This window comes from Drosophila sechellia, chromosome 2L (genome assembly GCF_004382195.2).
Source record: "Drosophila sechellia strain sech25 chromosome 2L, ASM438219v1, whole genome shotgun sequence".
In the NCBI taxonomy this organism is placed as follows: Eukaryota; Metazoa; Arthropoda; class Insecta; order Diptera; family Drosophilidae; genus Drosophila; species Drosophila sechellia.
The window spans coordinates 13,871,356-13,893,058 of record NC_045949.1 but is presented as its reverse complement, the minus strand read 5'-3'; the positions used below and the strand labels follow the sequence as shown (position 1 = coordinate 13,893,058).

The 21,703-nt window shown below is 42.1% G+C and overlaps 1 protein-coding gene and 1 long non-coding RNA gene across 3 annotated transcripts in view; both read left to right on the top strand.

Annotated features, from left to right (window-relative positions):
- Positions 1-8,460, top strand: part of LOC116800461 — a 36,236-nt gene extending 27,776 nt beyond the window's left edge. Inside the window, exon 4 of one of the 2 annotated variants that reach the window (XR_004361415.1) lies at positions 8,376-8,460. This is a non-coding gene — a long non-coding RNA (uncharacterized LOC116800461). The remainder of the gene's footprint in view (positions 1-8,375) is intronic. The other variant, XR_004361414.1, reaches the window with a different exon arrangement.
- Positions 8,460-21,703, top strand: LOC6611257 (dual specificity tyrosine-phosphorylation-regulated kinase 2). Its single transcript, XM_032715599.1, has 7 exons — positions 8,460-8,586; positions 8,956-9,316; positions 9,970-10,142; positions 10,207-10,484; positions 17,035-17,173; positions 17,232-17,403; positions 19,108-21,703. The coding sequence occupies exons 1-7, from the start codon at positions 8,563-8,565 to the stop codon at positions 20,121-20,123; spliced, it is 2,163 nt and encodes a 720-aa protein (XP_032571490.1). The 5' UTR covers positions 8,460-8,562; the 3' UTR covers positions 20,124-21,703.

Here is a 21,703-nt window from a genome sequence, read left to right as displayed (position 1 = left end):
GCCCAGCCTCAACGAAAAACTCTCGAAACGGTCCAGATTTAAATAAAATTTAGCCATAAAACCGCGATATAAAAGCGCATTTTAATGGCCACAAGCTCACGAAGCACGCTGTGTGCGCCAAAAAGGTGATCAGAAACAATGGATTCGGGGATGCTGAAAATATATAATCCCGTAAAAGCGTTTTTATTTTGTCCCTGAATATTTGAGCACATAAGCTTAGCACACCAGGTGCCTTGAAGAGTGCAATAAAAAACACTCGCCAAATAGTTTTTCGTGCGGGATTTCCTCGGCTCAGGTGCAACAGCACTCGAGAAACTGTTTTTCCACCCGAGTGGAAAACCACCCACCACCACTCTATATGTGCAGTGAATGGGTTTAGTGTGCAAGCCATGCAATTTGTGGCTTCTACTTTGACTGAGAGCTCGTTACAGATGCTCTGCACGTAATCGATGCCTTAGAAGCCGAACAAGATGTGTATCATTTATTTGTGAGCACCAGCACTCAATTGGATTCTGTGAAATAAACTAGTTGGATCGATTGGCGAACGGGGGAATTCAGACCAAATGCCATCACTAATTACCCCTCTTCTGGTGACCACGCGACAAGCGGTTCAGTTCAGTGAACCTCTGAATTTGGCATTATAAACAAAAGCCGACACACACGATATAATGTTGTTTGTCATCCGGCAAATATGTGTCTTATGCGATTCGAAATGTAATAAAGCAAAGAGCAAACTGTGAAAATTAGCAGTAAAAATAGACGAAAACCAAATAAATACTATTAAATTTGGCCGATTGATGTGTTTATCTTCGTAATGAACTGCCTGGCCGGAGATCAAAAAACTGGTTCAATGCTAAATGGACTTTGGGGACTCTGCAGCCCCATTTCCAGCGAAAAGATCACAAAAATCCCCATTCTCAAAAGATGAGGGTAATCATGATAGCCGATGGATGATCGCCGCCAACTTGATCATTTTATAAGAATACTTTTGTCTTTCGAGCACGACCCCCAATTAGTTTTATATTCAAATGTTTAAAATTTTTCCCTCTCTCGATTTTATTTCGCATGCCAAGTGGGAGAATTTTGACCCAATTTCGGAAGGCCTTCTCTTTGACTCTTTTTTTTGGGTAGCTGCAAAAATAGTAAACCAAACACAGTTTTGTGTTAAAAATAGTGCCACGGCAATCAAGGCCAGTCCCAGAATTTCCCAATCAGTTTTCAAGGCAATTGTGGGGCATATGTCTCCGTTTCCATATGAAATCGAAAGCAATTTCACTTTGACGCCTAATTGTCAAAAAACTGACAAACGACTGTCAGTCAATCAAATGTCAATTGTTTCTGCCTGTGGTTTGCCTTTTCCCTTACTTGTTTGCTTCGGCTTTCTGCCTTCTTCGATAAGTAGTAACATTAGGATTGAGGGACCAAAAGGGGAAAAGGGTAAAATCTGTAATTGATCTAGTTTACAGGCTGGTAAGTCGAGCTGGTTAACTAATCGGCCACAAAAGCAAGTGGCACAGGTAATATTATTAACAGAATGGCAGACTAAAGGATTGCACATCACTGTGTTATATGTATGTGTGGAATATAAGTATAATATTTAATTAATAAAAATTAAACTTATCGATTTTATAGCTCACACGATCTCTTCTTGCCTTTATATAACAATTCTCGCACAAGCGGTCTGGGTCACAAAGAAACTACAATATGGTTAATTGTGTTGATCGTGCCTTCGCTCTGTCACTCGTATATGTTGCTTTTAGTAATTGCTTCAATTATTTTCATATTATTAAATGTTAAAATGCTTTTTGTTCGCTCTTTCGCTTCTCTCACAAATTGTGGACGCGTTGTGCTACGCCGTCTATGCTTTTCCCATCTCGTCTCGACTCGACTGGATCTCATCATAATCATCGCGCTGGCAGCAGCCACATCAATTCATTATGCCGTCTTGGAATCAGGCCTGAAATGGAATGGAAAGGGGGCTTGGGCCATGAAAAACTCTCGTCTCGCTTTGGTAAAGTGTGCTCATGTTCATTAACGCCAAAGTTGAGGCAATTGTCGCGAGTCGTCAACGTCGCTCGGCGTTTTCCTGGCCCCTGTCTGCTGTAATCTGAGCACCACCGCCCCGCACCACCATGAACCACCCATCGGACCCACCAGCAATTGCTCGAGTATTCCATGGCTCATTGTAAAGCGCCAACGCCCCCTTCCTCCGCCACAAAAACTACACACACACATAGAGAAAAGCTCGTAGTTTGTAGTTGCTGGGTTTTGGTTTTGGTTGCTTTGGTTTTGTCAGCTGTCAGCAGATTTTTTCTCCGCTTTCTGTATGGAAAGTGTGACATTTTGATTAGTTGATATATTTTTTTTCGCTTTTTTTTTTTATTTTGCCCTGCCCTGAGGCTTTGTGATTGAACTTGAGGCGGTCTGGTGGGTTAATGAACATCAAGGTTGGGCAGACCATTAACGAGAATTGAATTAGTGGCGAAGATTCTTTTTTTGGGTGCTATTAAAATTTGCCCAGCACATGGCACATCATATTGTGACAGAAATAATTATTGTCTTGTGTTGTAAAAGCGGGCAATAATAAGTGGAGGCACTTCATACTCAGTACTCAAACTGCTTGAGTGATTATGTTGTAATATATTCGACAAGGTTCATTTGTTACAGTTTAACAAAAACCAACAGTTTAGCAGTATTTTAGCTTGGATTTTTCGGATTACCAAGCCCACAAAGTGGAGAAAACCTTCTCCATACTCCGCACCGTCTGCCAATCAATCAAAGTCGAAAGGTTACTGGGGATCTCGATCTCCGCACCGATTTCCCCTTGCAACGACTCACTCTCATCATTTTTAACTCTATTTCGAAAACAAATAATCCCCCGTGGCTAATTTCGATTCAGATTGTAACAGTTTTCACTTCGCTTCCTGCATTTTCATCTCGATGTCGACAGACCCATTAACCAAAATCTGCAATGCGCTTGCAGCTGTTACACACAGATACTTGGATGTTTATTACTCAATCTGGAATTACATTCGAAGACTTCCGCGACGAGCTACGAAAAATCAACATCAACATCAGATGCATCTATATTTGTGCGCTTATTCCTTTTGTATTTTCCATTCCCCATTTGCATTTGTGGGCAACGAGTGGAAATGCAGTCGACTGTCAAATGAGCAAGTGGAAAGAAAATGGAGGAAAACACACGGCTAATTGTCATTTTCCGACAACAAAAGCGACAACTCCGATCCACTTTGTTCCACCCAAAGCGGGCAGTTGCCACTTAAAGCGATTTTCACGATTGTTGGTGCCGCACAGTTGGGCTCAATAAAACATAATGCACAGAAACACGGGCAATAAAATCCGCTAACCCGCTGCACTTGGCCAGTCCCAATCCCCAAAAAGCCCCCCCATTTCACGCTATTGTCTTTGTGCATTCGATAGCCAGTGAAAAGTGTTTCTAGAACGGAAGTTATTAAAATTGTTATTGTTTTTTGCCTTTATCTTTTCCTACCAACCAACCGATGCCTTTTCCCATTTGTCCCCCTAGATTGGAGGTTACGGCTGGGGAGCTTTTCCGATTTAAACAGTGCATTGACCACCATTACACATACGCCACGTTGGCCCGTTGGCAGTTGGGGGTTGCCGATTGTTCGCATTTGGCGTTGTGTTGGGGTATTAGGGTTTATATGTCAGGCGCACACCTTGTGGCATCTGTTGCTGCACTCTTTTTTCGCCGCACTGGTTTTTGTATGGTTTGAAATGGGGACCAGGAATTTACTGGTGGGCAGTAATGGAAATAATTGGAAAATGGAATAGGTTTTTGGAATGTTAAAGAGCTATCAGGTGAATGTGTTAATACTTGGTTTAAAATAGTAATTTTTATAGTTATAATAACCAACAAATTTCAATTTTTTATAAGCTATTATAATCTTATGATCTAATAACTAGATCCACAATGTCCAACAAGCATCGACCTATGCCAACTGTAGCACTGACCACCGAGTGGTTCCCCTCTGGTGACGCAGCACACCAACTGACCAACCAAATGGAATCGCCGCCACTTCCGCTGCCCAAGCGGAGTCCCTCCAGTTGAAATCTATATGGATTTGTTGACGTTTTTCGCCCGGGGTCATTACTTAGGGTTGGGGTTAGTGGGTCAATGGTTTATGGGGTCACATTTAGGGGGCCTGGGCACGGATAGTTGGCTGGTTAATGCCCGGTTGAAAAAGCATTCCGCGGCCCTAACCAAATTAGGTGGCATGCAATTTGTGGCCTGCTTTCGGCGTACGGAAATAGGCGTAATAATGAAAACTAAATGAAATTCACTTATGTTTCATGTCTGCGCGAAATGAAATGAACAAAAATGTTTATAGCATGTCGCCTGGCTGGGTTCCCTTTTATTTTATTTTTATTTTTATTTTTTTTTTGCATTTATTTATTTTCTATTTTCGTGGGCTGCCTCGCTTTTCTGGGCCACGCGAGGTAATAGTTAACCGAAATTTTGCCGGTTGACAAATGATGCTTTATGTATTTCTCGTTTTTTGGTGTGCCACATAATTAAAGGGAGTAACGCCCATCTGGGTCACGTGTGCCAAATATCCAAGCGAATCGAAGTAGCAGCTCTATGTAAACCATTGCGAATTACTTGAAAAATTTGAGCCTAACATGCATGTCTGGCGTTGAACTATAAAAAAAGTATAGAAAATTGTTGCGCATTATGATGGGCATGCGAATGGCAAACATGCATGACCTTTTTGAGTGCATTTGAACAGACTACTGGCAATAATATTAAATTGGCTTTGATGGGTGCTATAGGATTTTAAAGTTTAATATCAACAATCGATCAATTGGTACTTTTAAATACATAAAATGCTGGCTAAGGAGTTATGTAAATACAAATCCATTAACAATCAAGTGATCAAAGTTTTGGATTGTTTATAAGATGCTTTAAAATTCCCGTCATTGTTTTTTTCCATCCGTTTTTAGAATTGCCAGAGATCAAAGTCCCTTAATGTGTTTCTTACCCCCAAAACTTCAAAGTGTCAAAAATTGCTTGGCATTTTTGGGCCAAAGGCAGACAAATCAATAAAATCTGATTGAACAATAGATTCGAGTCGTTTTCGATTTCATGCATGCGCCGCTTGTAAGACTATAAAATAAAATAAAAGCCCTAGACGTGATGTCTTCAACCCACATTTAGCGAGCCCAGTACTTCACTCAGTTCGCAATCAAAAAATATTCGTAAGAAATATCTTTTAATGTTATACTTGCTGTTTTGTATGCACACGGACACGGAATTTTCGGCAGGCGGCACTTGAGGCGTCATGAAATCAAAAGAAACATTTCAATAAATCAAATCCGACAATGGGGCAAGTTGGCCAACACAATTTCGGACAGCTTATTGACACGTTGAGGCCATCGAGATTCCAAAGCCGAGAGTTGCTAGAATTCCAGCTGGCATTTCGCCGGCGAAGACCAAACTCGGTGGCATCCTCTTGTTGACACTGCCCCAAAATCGATGCTTACAAATGGCAGCACTCCTTTAACAATGTCTGACATTTTGCAGCTGCCATCGAAGGTTTTTCCGATGCGAAAATATAAAATGAAAACGGGAAAAAAGAACTTACTTTACATGAAGATCTGTCGAGTTTGCATATAAATCTTCGCTTCGGGTTTGCCCAAAATGATTGCAAGTGTCAAAAGTCAACAGGCAAATGTCACGTTTTGTTGTTTTGTTTTTATTTATTTTTCCCCTCGTCATTATTTTTGTTTAGTTTTTTTCTTTTTTCGCTGACGAACCGAGGAGCACAAACGAATTCACCGCCTCAGTGAGCAATTGACATTTATTAAACGATCAAAAAAAGAAATTCACATAAAAATCACAGCAGACTGGAAATTTTGTTTGCCAATAACTAAATGCACTTGGTGAGTGCATTCACAATTTTGGGCACTCTTTCGTTTTTTTTTCAGATTGAGATGTTTTTCCCGCACTTGTCAAAATAAGTTGCGGTAGTAAATTGACAAATTATGCACATACATTTCTTGACATTTTTATTGCCACAAAAGTTGCCACGCCATCTTCTCTCACCGCTTTTTTTCGAGATTGTTAATTTTGGAGACAGGCAACGAACGAAATGTTAACTTAGTGCAACTCAATTACTTTGAGTGGCCAATTTTCCTTTTGTTTTTGTACTTTTATCGTCTGCCGACACTTGGCGTAGAAATTTCAAATTAATGGCTTAATATTTTGTTTTTAATGCTTTGGGTCAACGGAGCGATAGCATCATCATCAGAGTTGATTATGCAATGGGGAGAAATAAAATGGGTGCTTACCAAATTAAAGCGGGTTTCTTTTTCCACCATCAAGGAGTCAACTTTCGTTGGATTGAAATGACCAGGGCAATGGAAATAAATCAATGCGGTATCGCTTTGAATTAAACATTTCGATTTGAAATGCGATCTGATATCGATCTGTCGTTTGGAGGTTGCGCTATTTTGAAATTTGATTTGACTTGTTCAATGCAAAACCTCAATGCCAAATCAACCCAAACACACAGGCTAGCCAAAGACATCTTCGTAAAGTCGAGTCGAAACTTTAGCATTGAGTCTGACATTTGAGGCTCAGTGTCATTAATAGAAATTGCAGACTTTGGGTGGGTGTCAAAGCAATGACAAACGATCCCCCGTGATCTTGACGTTTCTCAATTGGAATCAATGCAAAAGCCAAGCAAAAACGGCGTCATAAAATGTCGATAAATGGTTCGTTTGCTGGGGCGTGTAATTGTTGGACTCACTTACAATTGACGGCAGTCGGCAGCCGCCCGACCATTTTCAATTGATTTGTCATTTAAATCTGGCAGAACAAAGCGCACAATTGACCGTCAGCAACGACACCTTTTCAACGGTCTTTAAATTTAGCCATAATTGTTCAACCTTGCCAAGAGCTTAGTGTCTTGAAGGCGGGTTCAAAAAACTTTCGCTTATCAAACTTCGAGCAGGCACAATGTTAAACTGGTCCTGACTTTTGATCTTCAAGTCTCACTTGGTTTTCTGCGCAAAATGGTTTAACTCATTCGGAAAATGCAGAGCCAAAAAGTGCATTTAATGACGGACAGCCTGAGTGACTGAGTAAGCATAGTAACTTCAACCAACTTCGGCACAACCAAGTGGGCAAAAGAAACAAGTATTGCTAACGATTCAACCAGCAGACAACACCGAAATATATTTTATGAAGTAGAGCCTCGAACTAAGCCCCCATCGACAAACTCCTCCAAACTCACTGTAAATGTCAGTTTGACGAAGAAAACGAATGCTGTAAATTATGATTTTATGACAGAAAACTTTTAAAAGTCAATAAATTTAACCGAGCATGCCAAACCGCTGAGGATATAGGGACGGAGAAAATGGTTAGGAAAATAGGAACTACTCAAGTGGTTACCACCTATTTTGTGACCCAAGTCAAGCTGCAGTAAGAGAAATTCTCTAGTCATTAGAGGTTGTAAAAATGTTACCGAAATAATGACTTTCTTTATGTTAATAACGTTTTAGCCGTAACTAGAACTTAATTAATGGAAAAGACTGCAGTGAAATTTGAAATGCGCAGACAAATTTTAATACTTCATTACAGTGCATTTTTGGAAAACTGCCTTCATTATGCCTCCATTCATAAGGTAACTTACCAAACAAACCGAAGTTCCCGCTGCACTTAGCCCACGAAAAAGGGGTGACTTTCGTCCTTTCCAAAAAGGGTTATGATTATCATGCATATTGAGTGCGAGTTCTAGTTTGGGATACCCAAAACCCCTACAACAAGCGTTCAAACTGTCAAATGCACAACGAGCCACAAACACAGACAAAAGAGAAAAAGGCCAATAATTGGCCATGACTTTGGTTTCCGAGTTTTTATGCCTGTCAGCTGGCAAACTGGCCGTTGCAATTGGGGGAATGGGGAGCTGATGAAGTGGGTAGGGTTTCTTGGAGGGCATACGACTTTGTACGACTGCTTCTTTACGACCCTTGTGGAGAAAATATGAATAAAGTTTTTGGGCCCTTTGATGAGACCGCTTGTCGTCGCCCGCCTTGACAATGAAAACTGCTAACTGGTAACTGACGAACTGGCATTTTGAGTTAGTTATGTGCCATGCCCTGGGCCATGTCACTGATATTTCGGGGGCGTTGCTGTTTACCATTTATCGTTTTATTTATGGTGTGCACTTGGAATGCGCATACCCGGCTGATTCTATATCATTTATTATTATTATTATTATATTTTGTTTTGTTCGCGTTAGTTACCGGGAAAAAGGGTTAAAAGTCAAGGGCTTAAAGAGTTCCAACGACCGATTCTTATAGACTTTTACCTCTTTACCTCTTTGCAGTTGGCACCCAACAAGCAAAACAAATGCAAATGTGCGCCCCAAAGACATATTACCCCGAAAGTGATCAATAATTGTTTGCCGGAAGAGGAGATACAACTCAACCAGCTAAGCACCGGACTCAGGGTGACTACTCTTCGTGGACACGATTCTCTTTTGGCTAAAACGACAACTCAGCGAAGTCGACACAATGTTGGATCGATGCGAAATGCCGGTAAGTAGATGGGATCGATTACGTGCGGGCTGTAAACAAATAGTTAATAAGCTGGGATTCCTGAAACTAGATTCGAAACCTGAAACTAGAGACTGAGAACTTACTGTCAAGAATGTATTTGATATATCTGTACAAGTAAAATATTCTTTGAACAAGTATAATTTCCAACAATGAAATGGGAAAAGATACGCAAACGCGTTTTTAATAAGATTTTTAGCCAGAAAGTATGCTTATTTTTGCGCAAGGGATTCACGGGCTATAAGCTTCTTCAGTCCGACCTCGTTCGGTGCCCGGGAGTATGCTATGCTATACAATACCATTCCTCATCCGAACTTTACTAATCTCTGAAATGCTTATTCCCCCATGCAGATCCAGCTGGACAACGAGAAGTTGCGGCGGGATGTTCGACTGACGGGCTCTCGACTGGATTTGCCACAACTCTGTAATGGATCCCGTCGGTTGGATGGCCACAACAACCATGTGGCTGCCAATGAGACCACGGTTACGACGACATCCCTGAATGGAAATGGGAACGGCAATGGCAACAGCAACAACAACAACAACATCGGATCGCCCGTCTCCTCATCGACAACAAACAGCAGTAATGGCGGCAACGAGCGCGGCTCCTCCACAAAGTCCAATAGCAGCAGTGGAAGTGGCAGCTCGGGAAATTCGGCCAGCAGCACGGGAAGTGGCGAGCTCAAGTGCAATACGCCCATGACGCCATCTGGTAAGCAGGAGCATAACCATTAACCCTTTAATGCCGTCTGGTGATTTAAGTGTACTTTCAGTTTTAAGCCACAGAAACAAAACCTTTGCCATTTATAGAGTGTTTTATTATTATTTTTTAGCTTTTATATATTTGTTATTCTGGAGAGTGTTAATCCTGAGTGGGTTAAAAACACCCTCCATAGGCTTTGGATAGAGAGGCTGTCTATTTGGGGCCAGAGCTCAGGGATGCTTTGTGCGTTTGCTGGCTTGCATCGCTGCAGCCCAATGCCAATTAGTTGAGCACACCCTTCGGGCATTTGGTGGCCACACTCCATCATTCCACAGCTCGCTCTAATTAATTTTATATACATTTCAGAAAAAAAGCAAGTGAAATGGCATTGAGGTCAGGGTCAATGGGGTTTTAGAGTGTGGCTGTTGCCACATGGGAAAATTTTCAATTACCTGTTCACTTGGTTACAACAAAATGGGTAAAAGGACGAGTTGTTTCAGTGGAAAGAAGTAAGCACGAAAAAGCTTTTAGCCATGACGGAAATTAAATTGCTGCTGTAGATGCAAATAAAATGAGAACTATATATTTCACATACCATATATTGAGTTATTTTTAAAAACTTGATTTCTTATGTGCACAACATTTGTTTTCATTTTAAACAGAGCTGGTGAAGAAGTTCCGCAACTACCTAACCGATCTTGAGTTTGAAGAGCTCAAGGTGTACAAGGAGGTGTGGTATTTTGGCCAGCATGCCAGCAAGAACTACAACAAACCCGCCCCCACAGCCAACACCACAAATCTGGGCTATGACGATGATAATGGCAACTACAAGATCGTAAGTCAAGTGCAAACTTATGCGGGAGTTTGAAAGCAATTCTAAACATTTCACTCTTTTTCAGATCGAACACGATCATATAGCCTTTCGTTACGAGATTCTGGAGGTAATTGGCAAGGGCAGTTTTGGCCAGGTCATCAGGGCGCTGGATCACAAGACCAACACACACGTGGCCATCAAGATCATAAGGAACAAGAAGCGCTTCCTCAACCAGGCCGTCGTCGAACTGAATATCCTCGATGAGCTGCGCGAAAAGGACGCGGATGGATCTCACAATGTCATACACATGCTCGACTATACCTATTTCCGCAAGCATTTGTGCATTACTTTTGAGCTAATGAGGTGAGTTGGTTAATGTATCTAAAATATAATTTCTTAACTGCCTATGACGTCAATACGGTAGCGCTTAGTTTTGGATTTTACCAGTCACGGGTATTCAAGTGAAGTCGACTTTTACTGTCTTCAATTAAATGCGCATATAACTCGCATTTCTATTAACATTCGGCCAATTATTGCTCGCCAACTTTCGTAGCGTGTTTCGCAGCCATAAAATTTGGTTATTATTAATTTCCATGTTCCAAGTGCTTGGCACGCATTGCGATATGAGAAGTTGGTCCCTGTTATTGCCGCTCAAGCACACATATGTGCGTTTTCTGCAGGTTTTTCATTGTCTTCCAGTTAAGTTTTATTGACCCGCATGAGTGTGTATGTGTATCAAATGAATTCGGTTTGCCATTTCATAAGGCCATAAATCCTGCCTATGCCGTAAATGCTCTCTCAAGTGGTATTCATAATTCTGTTTACGACTTTCTCAAATTAAATTACTAATGGGTAACAGTGTATGGCTTCTGTGATATGATAGCGTTGGCTAACCCCCCGATTTTCCTGGTATATAATATAAATATCTATTTATTTTCCTGCCCCCCGCAATTTACGTGCCACAAAAGCGCAAACTACTGACAGACGCAGACACAATCGAAACAGCAACAGACCGCAAACGCCGCTCGGCCATCAATTTCAATTTAAATGTTGAATGTTGTGTGGCCTACTTGCAGGCGCAGGAAAATGCATTTCCGCACCCCCGGCTTTTCCACACGTACACATGTGGGTGTTTTTTGCCCGAAGGAAAACCTGTTGTACTATTTGCAGTGTGTGCATATAGGCAGGAATCTAATTGATTGGCAGCATTGAAATCCGTTGAGCAGCTCAGGTGTTGACTATTGAGGAGGAGGGCGGCTAGTACCGCGAAAGGCATAAAAACCAACTGCATATGTCAAAGTTTAGACAGCAGGCAACGCAAATATGGTAAAAATAAATCCCAAAGAAGGCACGGAAGCGTCACGCGATGCAACAGTCAAAGTTGAGAAAGCGACCGTCGAAGGTCGGCGGTCTTGTAAGTTGCTTCCTTTTTCCTTTTACCAGTTACCATTTACCCCACTCCCAAATGCCTATTCTTCCCATTGAGCTTGACATTTCCGTCAGCCGACGAACGACTAATTTGTCTTAATTGCAGACAAAAAAAAAAAAAATGGAAAATAAAAATACAAGCTAACATTTTTTGCGAGTTGACATTTTTGAGAACCGATTTTGGGTCTCTAAATTCAAATGGGCACGTGACACGCCATCAACGAAAAGGGATCCCTAATTTGCGGGCCGCAGTCAAAAATCGATGGGTAGACAAAATTAAATCGTTTTTAGCCCACTCGAAGGCAGCTACACAAATTTAATTAATTATTTGCTCTGCGACTAATTAGCCGCAAAATTGATTTTCGTTGCCGTTTCTTGCTTGGAGTGAGCACTTAGTGTTTTAATGTTTTCTCCAGCTTTGAAGAAGTTTTCCCTGCAGCGGGCAAACTTTTTCGCCAGCGAGTGACCAGAGGAACGGGGAACCGCATTGACAACTCGGCGGCAAGTTTTAAAGTTTGTTTTGAACGAGTAAACAAATTGTATGGCAAGTTTTACGTAATTAAATTTACGTGCACGCAATTTAATTTGCATGCCGTGCTGGGGAAATTTCTTGCGACGAAATGATTTAGTTTCTCTGATAGGATTAGTCGAGCTTAGTTGGAAGAGGAATGCCCGGTTTCCTGCCGTTTAATTAATAGAAATTGGAAAACTAATTAAATCAAGGGGGAAAAAAAACATTTCTTTTAGAATCCCAACGAGATGAACCCAGTGGTGCTGTGTGAATGAGGAAAGCATTTTCAGTGGAAGGCCTGCCCCACAATCTGATTAGCTAATTAGCAAAAGGACACCACTGCGGTCCGCAAATATGAAACCTAATCCGTGTCCCTAAAGTGACACACTTATTACACCTCGACACAGACAGACATTCAAGGACTTCATTTCGCAAAAAGGACATGGAGAGCGGCATGAGCATCCTGGGCTGGGAGGAACTAAATTGACGCCGAGTGACACATTTCGCACACACACCGCATACATACTTGGGTGATTTCCCACATTCGACGACCCTGGCAGGTGGCATTTTCAGCCGGTCGGGTGTTTTGGTCTTGTTCTGGTATTATGAGCCACATAATTTACAGCGACAGCGATAAAATGAGTGCTGCCAAAGTGCCAAAGACAGCCAACACATTCCGAGCCCCCATAACTATGCACCATATTGTCCCAGCGAGAATGACGCTGCTTCTTTTTGGCCAAAAGAACAAGCTCGAGCCTCGTGGCCTCGTGGATGTAGCCAAATTCGCTCTGTGTGTGTGTGTGAGCTTGTGTCTGCGGGTGTGTGTCAAGCACATAAATTTCAGCTAATGTTGCCCGGGAGGCAAGTGTCCTGCCGCGCCTTGGTGCTCCGCCTCCAATGTCACTGCATTCCTCTTTCTCAACTCGGCGGGTTTTCGCTATGCAATGTGTCATGATTTGATTTCAATTTTAATGGCTCATAACGAGATCAAGTTGGCGATAATCGCCACGGAATTTATTGCTCAAATTAACGAGTGCATACAGTTTAATGGGGATTTGCTCATTATTGATAAAATTATATAATTGGCAATAAATATTGATCGATAGGGGGATAAAAGAAATGAGATTTCTAATTTCATATTCGCATTAAAAAAAATTTAACGAAAATGTAATTAAAAAGTTCAGAGAGCACAGTGCACTTAATGTCGAATAAATTGAGGTAATTAGTCAGCATATGGAGCACATATTTTGTGATTTTGTATTTTCCAATTGATCAGAAAGCAATTGCTTTTTACAAACCTCGTGGCCTTATCCATTTCAAAGCCAATCAATGTCGGACAGATGCAGCATGTGACCGCCTGTCATCAGCCATGTAATTGACTGTTCCAGGACATGCCCGCTGACAACGTGAGAATGACATAGAAAGGTGACAGGATGTCGTCGGCATTCCGCTGCCTTTTGGTCATGTGGGCCAAACGGATGGGCCGACAGGACGAAATGATTTTTAATTAAAATGCAACATGCGGCGTGCGTGAGCTGTGGGCGTGGCCATGCAAATGAGCAGGTCCTGCAAGTTTATTCTTTTTAATTAATTTCTGCACTCAGCGCGTGTAAATCGCAATTAGGAACGGGCGGCAAGGACGAGTCGGCGGATTGAGTTACCAGGAGAATAAACACTCGATGGGGGCGGTATTTTCATTTGGACGCGGGGCACAGGAGTGTCGGTGTCAGCTGTTCCACGGATGTTGATGTAGGTTATTATTATGCCGTACCATGGCACAGTAATTACTGCTAATTGACATTTCCCGAGCAGTCAGTTTGTTTGACTGTACCACTGTAGCACGGTAGTTCGCGGTGGAAGATAGAAGCCAGTTGACATGGCCAAGGCCAAGTCATTTATCATCTACTAAAAGGTAAATTCGCCTCCAGTTCCACTACACTTCCCCGTGCTGTGGCAGGAATTTTTCTCTGCATTTCTGAGATTATTTACGGTTCGACTACGAAGCAAGCCGTCGACTAATTAAAATGCCACGAAATGCGATGGGCAAAAAAAGGATATTTTTGTGAGAAAATTTAGCTGGTCCTTGGGCGGATGAAAAGCAAGGTCGCAAATGTCCCAGCCGGGGGCAGCATCATTAATGGATAGGCATCCTTTTGGTTAAGCCTCTTAATTCTGCATATTTATAGTCATTTTGGGAATTAACGAGAAAAGAAGGCAATATATAAGCACAGCTGTAGTCAAACTTTATGGCCAGCATCTCATTAGTGCTATGTGAAAGGTGTCGCGTTGAATCGATAGCTGCAAAATTAATTCCGCCTTCAACAGTCTTCACACGTGGAAATTCGCTATGCAAATGAAGACAGGACAGCTTTTCCTCACCACACTCACTTGTCAATCAATGGCACACTCTTTTCGATTTCAGCCTGCGGGGAAACCAATTTCAAATTTATGCTAAAAGTTGCTCGACGGCAACGAAAAAGTTCATTTTGCCCTTCACTCACTCAGAAAAGGTGACACCATTCTCGCAACGGAGACAAGTTTATTTTTCCAGAACTCTGGCAATTGACAGCCATGAAATATGCAATAAAGTACTGAGGTCTTAACAACTGGAAATTTATTAAATAAAGTTTAAACTAAGTCTGGGCAATAAAGACCTTCAAATCCGCGTCTCTGTATGCATTGTTTATTGTGGGCGTCATCCGATTTTCCCAGCTTTGTTTATACGAATTCACTTTCACTGGCTTTTTTGGCATTATTGTGTTCCATTTTTGGTGTGCTAAATGCAAGGCATTAGTGGCTCGTTACAATTGCATGTTGCAGTTGCAACGGCGCAGGGGCAAATAATCAATCAAATTACCAGAGGAATTTCGGCACGGAAAAGCGGAACCGAAAATGGCGCCCCAGGCAGCCCCAAAATACGAAAATAAAAAACAATTTTCAAGTTCATGGCAGACTTATGGACTTTTGGCATTGGCTCTCCGTCGCCAATTGTGTGGCATGTCATAATGCAGTTATAATATGCAGACTTCTAAGCATACACATGTATTTCGGCCCGATTCGCCGATTGAAATTATGACATTTTGATGATTTTCTTATTGGTTTGTTATAGACTCGTCTGTTTGCCAAAAAGCTTTGCCTTTCCCACAGTAGCTCATCTATTTCGGGTGGCTGCAAAATCGATATTCCTCTGCTCTTTAAAGCGCTTCACTTTAAGACGTGGTATTTCGGCATTTTACCCAGAGCCAGTTGCAATATGAAAGTTTTCAAATTAAAAGCCCGTGACCTTTGCGGTCTGGGCTGGGTGCCTCCTTCTCAATCTGTTCCCCTTGGATCCTGGCCTGGGTGTTGCCCAACACTTTTGACAGTCATCCATGCCATTATGTGGCTTTAGCTGGGTGGGAAAGCCACAAATTCGTCCTTGACACGCTGTTGGCTCTATCAGCTTAGCGCGCTTTTAAGCACTCTTAGCGCTTTTCCAAGAGAGTGTGTGTTGGCTTCTCCATATGCTGACATAAATTTAAATTTGATTACGGCTTGAACAAGTTGTAGAACATGTCTCGAAGCCTCAGAAAGCGATTAAAGTGCTGAAAATCACACGCAGCAAAACTTCAAGAAATTTAAAGACTTGGGAAACCTTTTTCTTTACAGCTCCTTCTTGAAATTAAAAGTTGTCAAACCTTACTACCCTCAGGGAAAATAATTTTATGCCATAAGCTTGGGCTAGAAATGTTAAATAATTAATTTTCTAATCTTACAACTTTTTCCGACTGTTCAGATATTCATGTGTACAATTTCTTGGCTTTAACAGCGTTAACCTTTAGTCCCGCACAAAAGTCCAGAGTCCCTTCATGACAAGTCAGTTACTACTTTTGGTCATTTACCAACCCGTTTTATATAGGTCAAACGTGTCAATAGAGCACTCATGAGCAGGCGATAAAGTTATTGATGACCCTGTGTATATAGCAGCTTATGGGAAAAAACCGAAATGAATGCGAGTTCAATAAATTGAGATCTGTGCGTTGATGAACGGAAGGAAATCTCCAGCTCAGATGGAGCAGGGAGGCAAATATCTTACGAGCTGTCGTTACCGCATAAGCCATCAATCATCGGTTCCCTAACACCGCCAGCAACAATTGACCAAACTTTTGATCAACTACTATATTACAACCACCGGTTGTAATCTTGGTTTGTTGTCCCTTTTGTGGTTGCATTGACATTGAGGAAATGAGACTTCTTTTGTTATCAGTTAATTAATCGAAAGCAATCGCATAAACTGCAAATGCAAAACATGGCACAGAAATCGCAAAGTAAACAAAAGCAGCTAAGGGGTTGACAAAGTTAGAGGACACTTTTTAAACCCCAGAATGGTGTATTTAAACAGTGGTTATAATAATAAGTAAAACGATTGTATTAAAGTTCTAACGGGTATTTATAAACCATTTATTTAAATAAATACCAGACCACTAAAAGTTATGAAAGTATTCTAAGAATTCTTGGATCAGAGGAAGTCTATATTAGGGCTTCTTTAAGTGGCTACCCATAACAATGTTATTTGTATCTATAAATTTAAAATTAAAAATGTGTCTTGCCCCACTGTTGTCATAGTTTGGTGGCTCTTTTCGGGTTGATGTGCCACCATTTTGGGATCGTTCTATAGTCGTCTGCCGACTGACTGCTCATGACTGACATTGTCAATATTGTTGTTGCTGACGTAGAACGTTATCGTTGTATGGCCAAATTCGAGCCCGACATGCAATGGGAATTAATTCAGTGCATGTTGCCGGTATTTGGTAGGATTGTGTAGGGAAGAGGGACTTAAAGCGGCCGGCATTTGACTTGACTCCTTGTTTTGTTTCCCGTTTGCCAGAGTGTCTCTTGTTTTGTCAACGATTCCCATTCCGTTGAGGCATTTGTCGCTGACTCATGTTCAAGGGGTTGCACTACTAATAGTCCATTTGCCCCTTGTCTTTGCAGCTTGAACCTGTACGAATTGATAAAGAAGAACAACTACAATGGATTCAGCATGAGTCTCATACGACGCTTCTGCAACTCGATTGTGAAGTGCCTGCGTTTGCTCTATAAGGAAAACATTATTCACTGTGATCTCAAGCCGGTAAGTACATTGGATTCAATTGTAACGCCTTCACCTAATGCCCTTCTATCGGAAATAGGAAAATATCTTGCTCAAACAGCGTGGTAGCAGCTCCATTAAAGTCATCGACTTTGGCAGCTCATGCTACGTGGATCGCAAAATCTATACGTACATCCAATCGAGGTTCTATCGCTCCCCGGAGGTGATTCTCGGCCTGCAATACGGCACAGCCATCGATATGTGGAGCTTGGGTGAGTGTAAGCTTTTAATTAAAAACATTCTGCCCAGTTGTGTTCCCAAGTGGACTGGAAAACATGTGCAGGATGCAATGAAATTTTAAATGCTCGCCCTCCATTTGGCAGGCAAATTTATGGCCCACACACGTTGGCCCAATAAATAAGGCAGGTAATGGAAGGTTGGAAGGATTAAATATTAAACATTTGTGGGTTTCCTTGCACGTGGACACGTTTTGTAGGGCATACAGTGTATTGAGAAAATAAGAGGAACCACTTACAAACTTTCAAAGAAATTTCAAAATCTGACACCACATTTTTAATATTTTAAAACGGTTTAAAGTTGACCAACTATTTCATTCGGAAAATCTACTTAGTTTTTCTTCTTAGAACACTTTCTGTCAGTTAAAGCTGTCTACTTTGCCCGTTCAATTGACCTGGCCCAAAGCGAAAAGCTCAGCCAAGTGTAAGAACACGCACTAGGCCAATTAGTAGCAACAGGCAAAAGCGAAGGCGGAAAAGGACCTCCTCCAAGCGACCGAACAATGAGATATCGACGAAGCCACCGGAGGTGCGGGTCAAGGGGCGCACTCAACAAGTGGCGCCCCACTTGAAGTTTATGTATACAATAATTTTGCCCAGCCCAGTGCGGACTTTTAGCCACTCCTGGCCTCATCGTGCACATCCTTTTAGCGCCCATTTCCGACCACAACCACGTCCGGTCAGCAGCAGGAGCAGCGATGGCAAAATATCGTGAGCTCCGCCGACAACAATGGACTCATTAAATGTGCGCACGGACGTGGGGTCCTGCGGTGGCAGGTTGTTATTTCTGGTCCCTAATAAAAGCCAGCTCGGTTTATTTTTGTCCGCTGTCTTGGGCTTCTTCATATGTGGACCTCCTTATTTGAGTTACTCTGCCCTGAGCATACAAAGCAAGTGCAGGCAATGGAAATGGGTTACGTGTTGAATGATGTGAGCTCTTAACAAACTCAGCTCCCTCACAGCATGGGCCATCTGCAATAGATGCGAGTGGGTTTGATTGCTTTGAGATTCATTAGGTAAATGGGGTCACAGGAAGAAGGAAAGGGCCAGATGCTAAGATAGTACATAGTTTCACATAAGTTGTATTGATTATGGCGAACTGACAGCCAGCTTTAAAGCAATCTTATAGCAAACTGAGTGTAGTCTGGCTTATTATATAAAGGTTGGGCCTTTCAAAGAATTATTTGTGGATCTATTCGATTTAAAACCAAGACTACCGTTGAACTTGCTAAACGTGTTTTGTCATTTTTTCTAAGAATTTATGCATTTTAAGCTAATGGAAGCACTAGCTTTGATCAAAACGAAGACCATGTGACTTGTGGAATTTGTTTTATAGAAAAAGCTTATTCATCTGGTCTTTTATACCATTCAATTCAATTTAGTGAATGGACATAAATAGCCACATTTTGCAGGAAATGTCAGTCAAAGGCCTTGATTCGGTCATCTTGCAGTGACATCTTGACTTGCCTGACCATCGTGTCTCAATGTCCATTAGAAAGTGCAGTAGGAAATAAATAATCTGGAACACAAGAAAGAAGAGACACGTGTATGCCACAAAGTCAAGGTCAATGCGCCTGTTTGCCTGCCCGAAATGACTGCAGCAATTGCTGACCCCCTATCGAGAATCAAAAATCAATACTAATTATATGTCAACCCTTACTTTTTTCCAATTTTTCATAGGCTGCATTCTGGCAGAGCTGTACACAGGATTCCCGCTGTTCCCCGGCGAGAACGAGGTGGAGCAGTTAGCCTGCATCATGGAGGTGCTCGGTCTGCCGCCCAAGGTGCTCATATCGGTTGCCAGGCGACGTCGGCTGTTCTTTGATTCCCGTGATGCCCCGCGCTGCATAACTAACACCAAGGGACGCAAACGGTCGCCAGGCAGCAAGTCGTTGGCACATATCTTGCACTGCCAGGACCGCTATTTCATCGATTTCCTGCAGCGTTGCTTGGAGTGGGATCCTGCGGAGCGGATGACGCCGGATGAGGCGGCCCACCACGAGTTTCTGCAGCCCTCTTCCTCCAGTCGCCATCGCAGCTGCCGCATGTCGAGCAGTTCGTCCAGTTCCGGACTCAACAGTGTTTCCCAGAAGTCTTCCTGCTACAGCTTTTCGGAGATCTCGCCGGGCACCAACGGTCCCGTGGTGGCCTCGATCACCAGCACCACGGCGGTGCATAATGCCGCGATTGCCACCACAAACAAGTCGAGACAGCAGCCGCCATCTCAGAGTCACGGCCATGCCCAATCGAATGGACACCTGCCCGACATCAAGTTGAGTGCCAGCGACAAGTACAACAGCATGCAGAAGGTGGCGGTGCGCTCCAAGATCACGTCCAGCGTCTCGGATCTGGAGTCCGTGCAGCAGTACTCCCTGCACCGCATCTACGGAGGAGTGGGTAGTGGCAGCACACACCACGTCTCGTCAGCGGCCACCAGGAAGCATCTGCCCGGTACAGGCAGTGGAATTGTGGGTGCCATGTCTTCCAAATACGGCAGCTCAACGTTGGCGCACAACCATCACAATGTGACGCACCACAATGCATCGACGGCCACCATTGCCACGACCACGCACCACCATCACCACCATGGTGGGCAACAGCAACAGCAGTCGTCGTCAGGAGCATCCACCATGGCCATGTCGCACTCACAGTCCACTGGAGATGTCTCCGACAGGGCCATCTTTGGGAGAGCTTGACTTCGGGCAAGGCCCACTAAGCTGGAGCTGAAGAAGTGCAAGCTGGTGAACATGATGGACTTCTGGAGCTAGAAGTGGCGTCCACAGCACTGCGCTGATGTTAAGGAGCGGGACGAGGAGTAGGCGATGGAATAGGGCTCCTCGCACGTAGATTTAGTTATATTGTTGTATGTAAGCTATATAGGAATTCTAGACGTGTGTGAATTGTATTTGAATGCGAGTGCATGCTGTTGTACAACCACTTGCTCCTGAAAAACCCTTCCCCACTCGAAATAGTTGCATCTAGCTAAAAGGGAGTACCTTTTTGAAGCACTTTGCAGTATTCTCAGTTGCCCTGAACCCTATTTTATTTCGCTACTGCCATAGCTAAAGGTATTCAAAATCGTATTCACACCCACAAACCCTTCCTGAAAAGTATTCTCTTCCCTCCAACCAAGGTGTTGCAAGTCATCCTTTTACACTGTATTCAACATGAACAAACCTTCAAAGATAAAAAACAAAAGGAACAAAACAGAAGCCAGCTCAAAGGAACAAGATAACCTAGATATAGTTTATTAGATATGGCATATACTAAACATAGTTGTAGACAACATTTGTAACGATTCACCCAACGCATCCACTCACCCGAACTCAAAGATACATACATATTTTTAGGGTTACGACTCAAACCTGTAACAATTTCATACAGCTTCCATGTCTTTTGCAACAGTATCAAGGCTGTTATTAGTTACATATGCGAAACAGAGATGTATCTATATCTTAACTGTAATTGTATGCGTAGTTTAAGATCTTGGAGGTTCGTTGGCCAATATCATACATCACACTACAGGAAATCAACTCTGTAGCCTACCAATGGAAGATAAATTTGAATTCCGCTTGGACACCCATATACTTGATCCCATTAAACCAATCCATACGGAATACATGTCATAATTTAATGAAAACACATATTTAAAAACTATAAATCTATTAAAACTAGACGGATTGAAAAAAGAATATGGCCAATATCACAACCGAATAATAAACAATCCAATATACAATAATTGTAGTGCGCCGCCACATCTATGTAAACTGTATTAGTGGCGACAAAGCAAAAGAAAACAAATAAAAATGTTTTATTCAAATTAAAGTTTGTGTATTGAAGAAGAAACAAGACGGCAGACAGTTTGATGTTAACTCGAGCTGGGTAAGAGTGCTTACCAAATCCAGACTGTAATTTGAACGAAGTTTGTAACCTGTAATCCTGTAAGTTTAGATAACACTGTACACAAATGCAATTTTTGCTCATAACTTTTGAATATATATATCACATAGGACTACAATGCCTAAGCCTATATATACACAGCTGCGATCCTTTGGAGTTTGTTTCGTATTATTTGTAAAAGTTTTCTCTGCCACTCGTCTTAATTATCTCGGATACTTTCTTTATGTGTTTATTATAAATTTTGACAAAAAGCAAAACAAATCCAATTGCAAAACTTGTTTTACAAAGTGTGTTCGAATTTAACGTTTAGTATTAATTAAAAACAATGATAAACCTTTAATTATAAAAATATACGTACGGATATATCAATTTTAAA

Excerpts from the sequence above, each read along its gene's own strand:
- LOC6611257 (XM_032715599.1), top strand. The coding sequence starts at position 8,563 with ATGTTGGATCGATGCGAAATGCCG. Across the intron at positions 9,317-9,969 it reads TACGCCCATGACGCCATCTG|AGCTGGTGAAGAAGTTCCGC; the intron begins GTAAGCAGGAGC and ends CATTTTAAACAG. Across the intron at positions 17,404-19,107 it reads CATCGATATGTGGAGCTTGG|GCTGCATTCTGGCAGAGCTG; the intron begins GTGAGTGTAAGC and ends AATTTTTCATAG.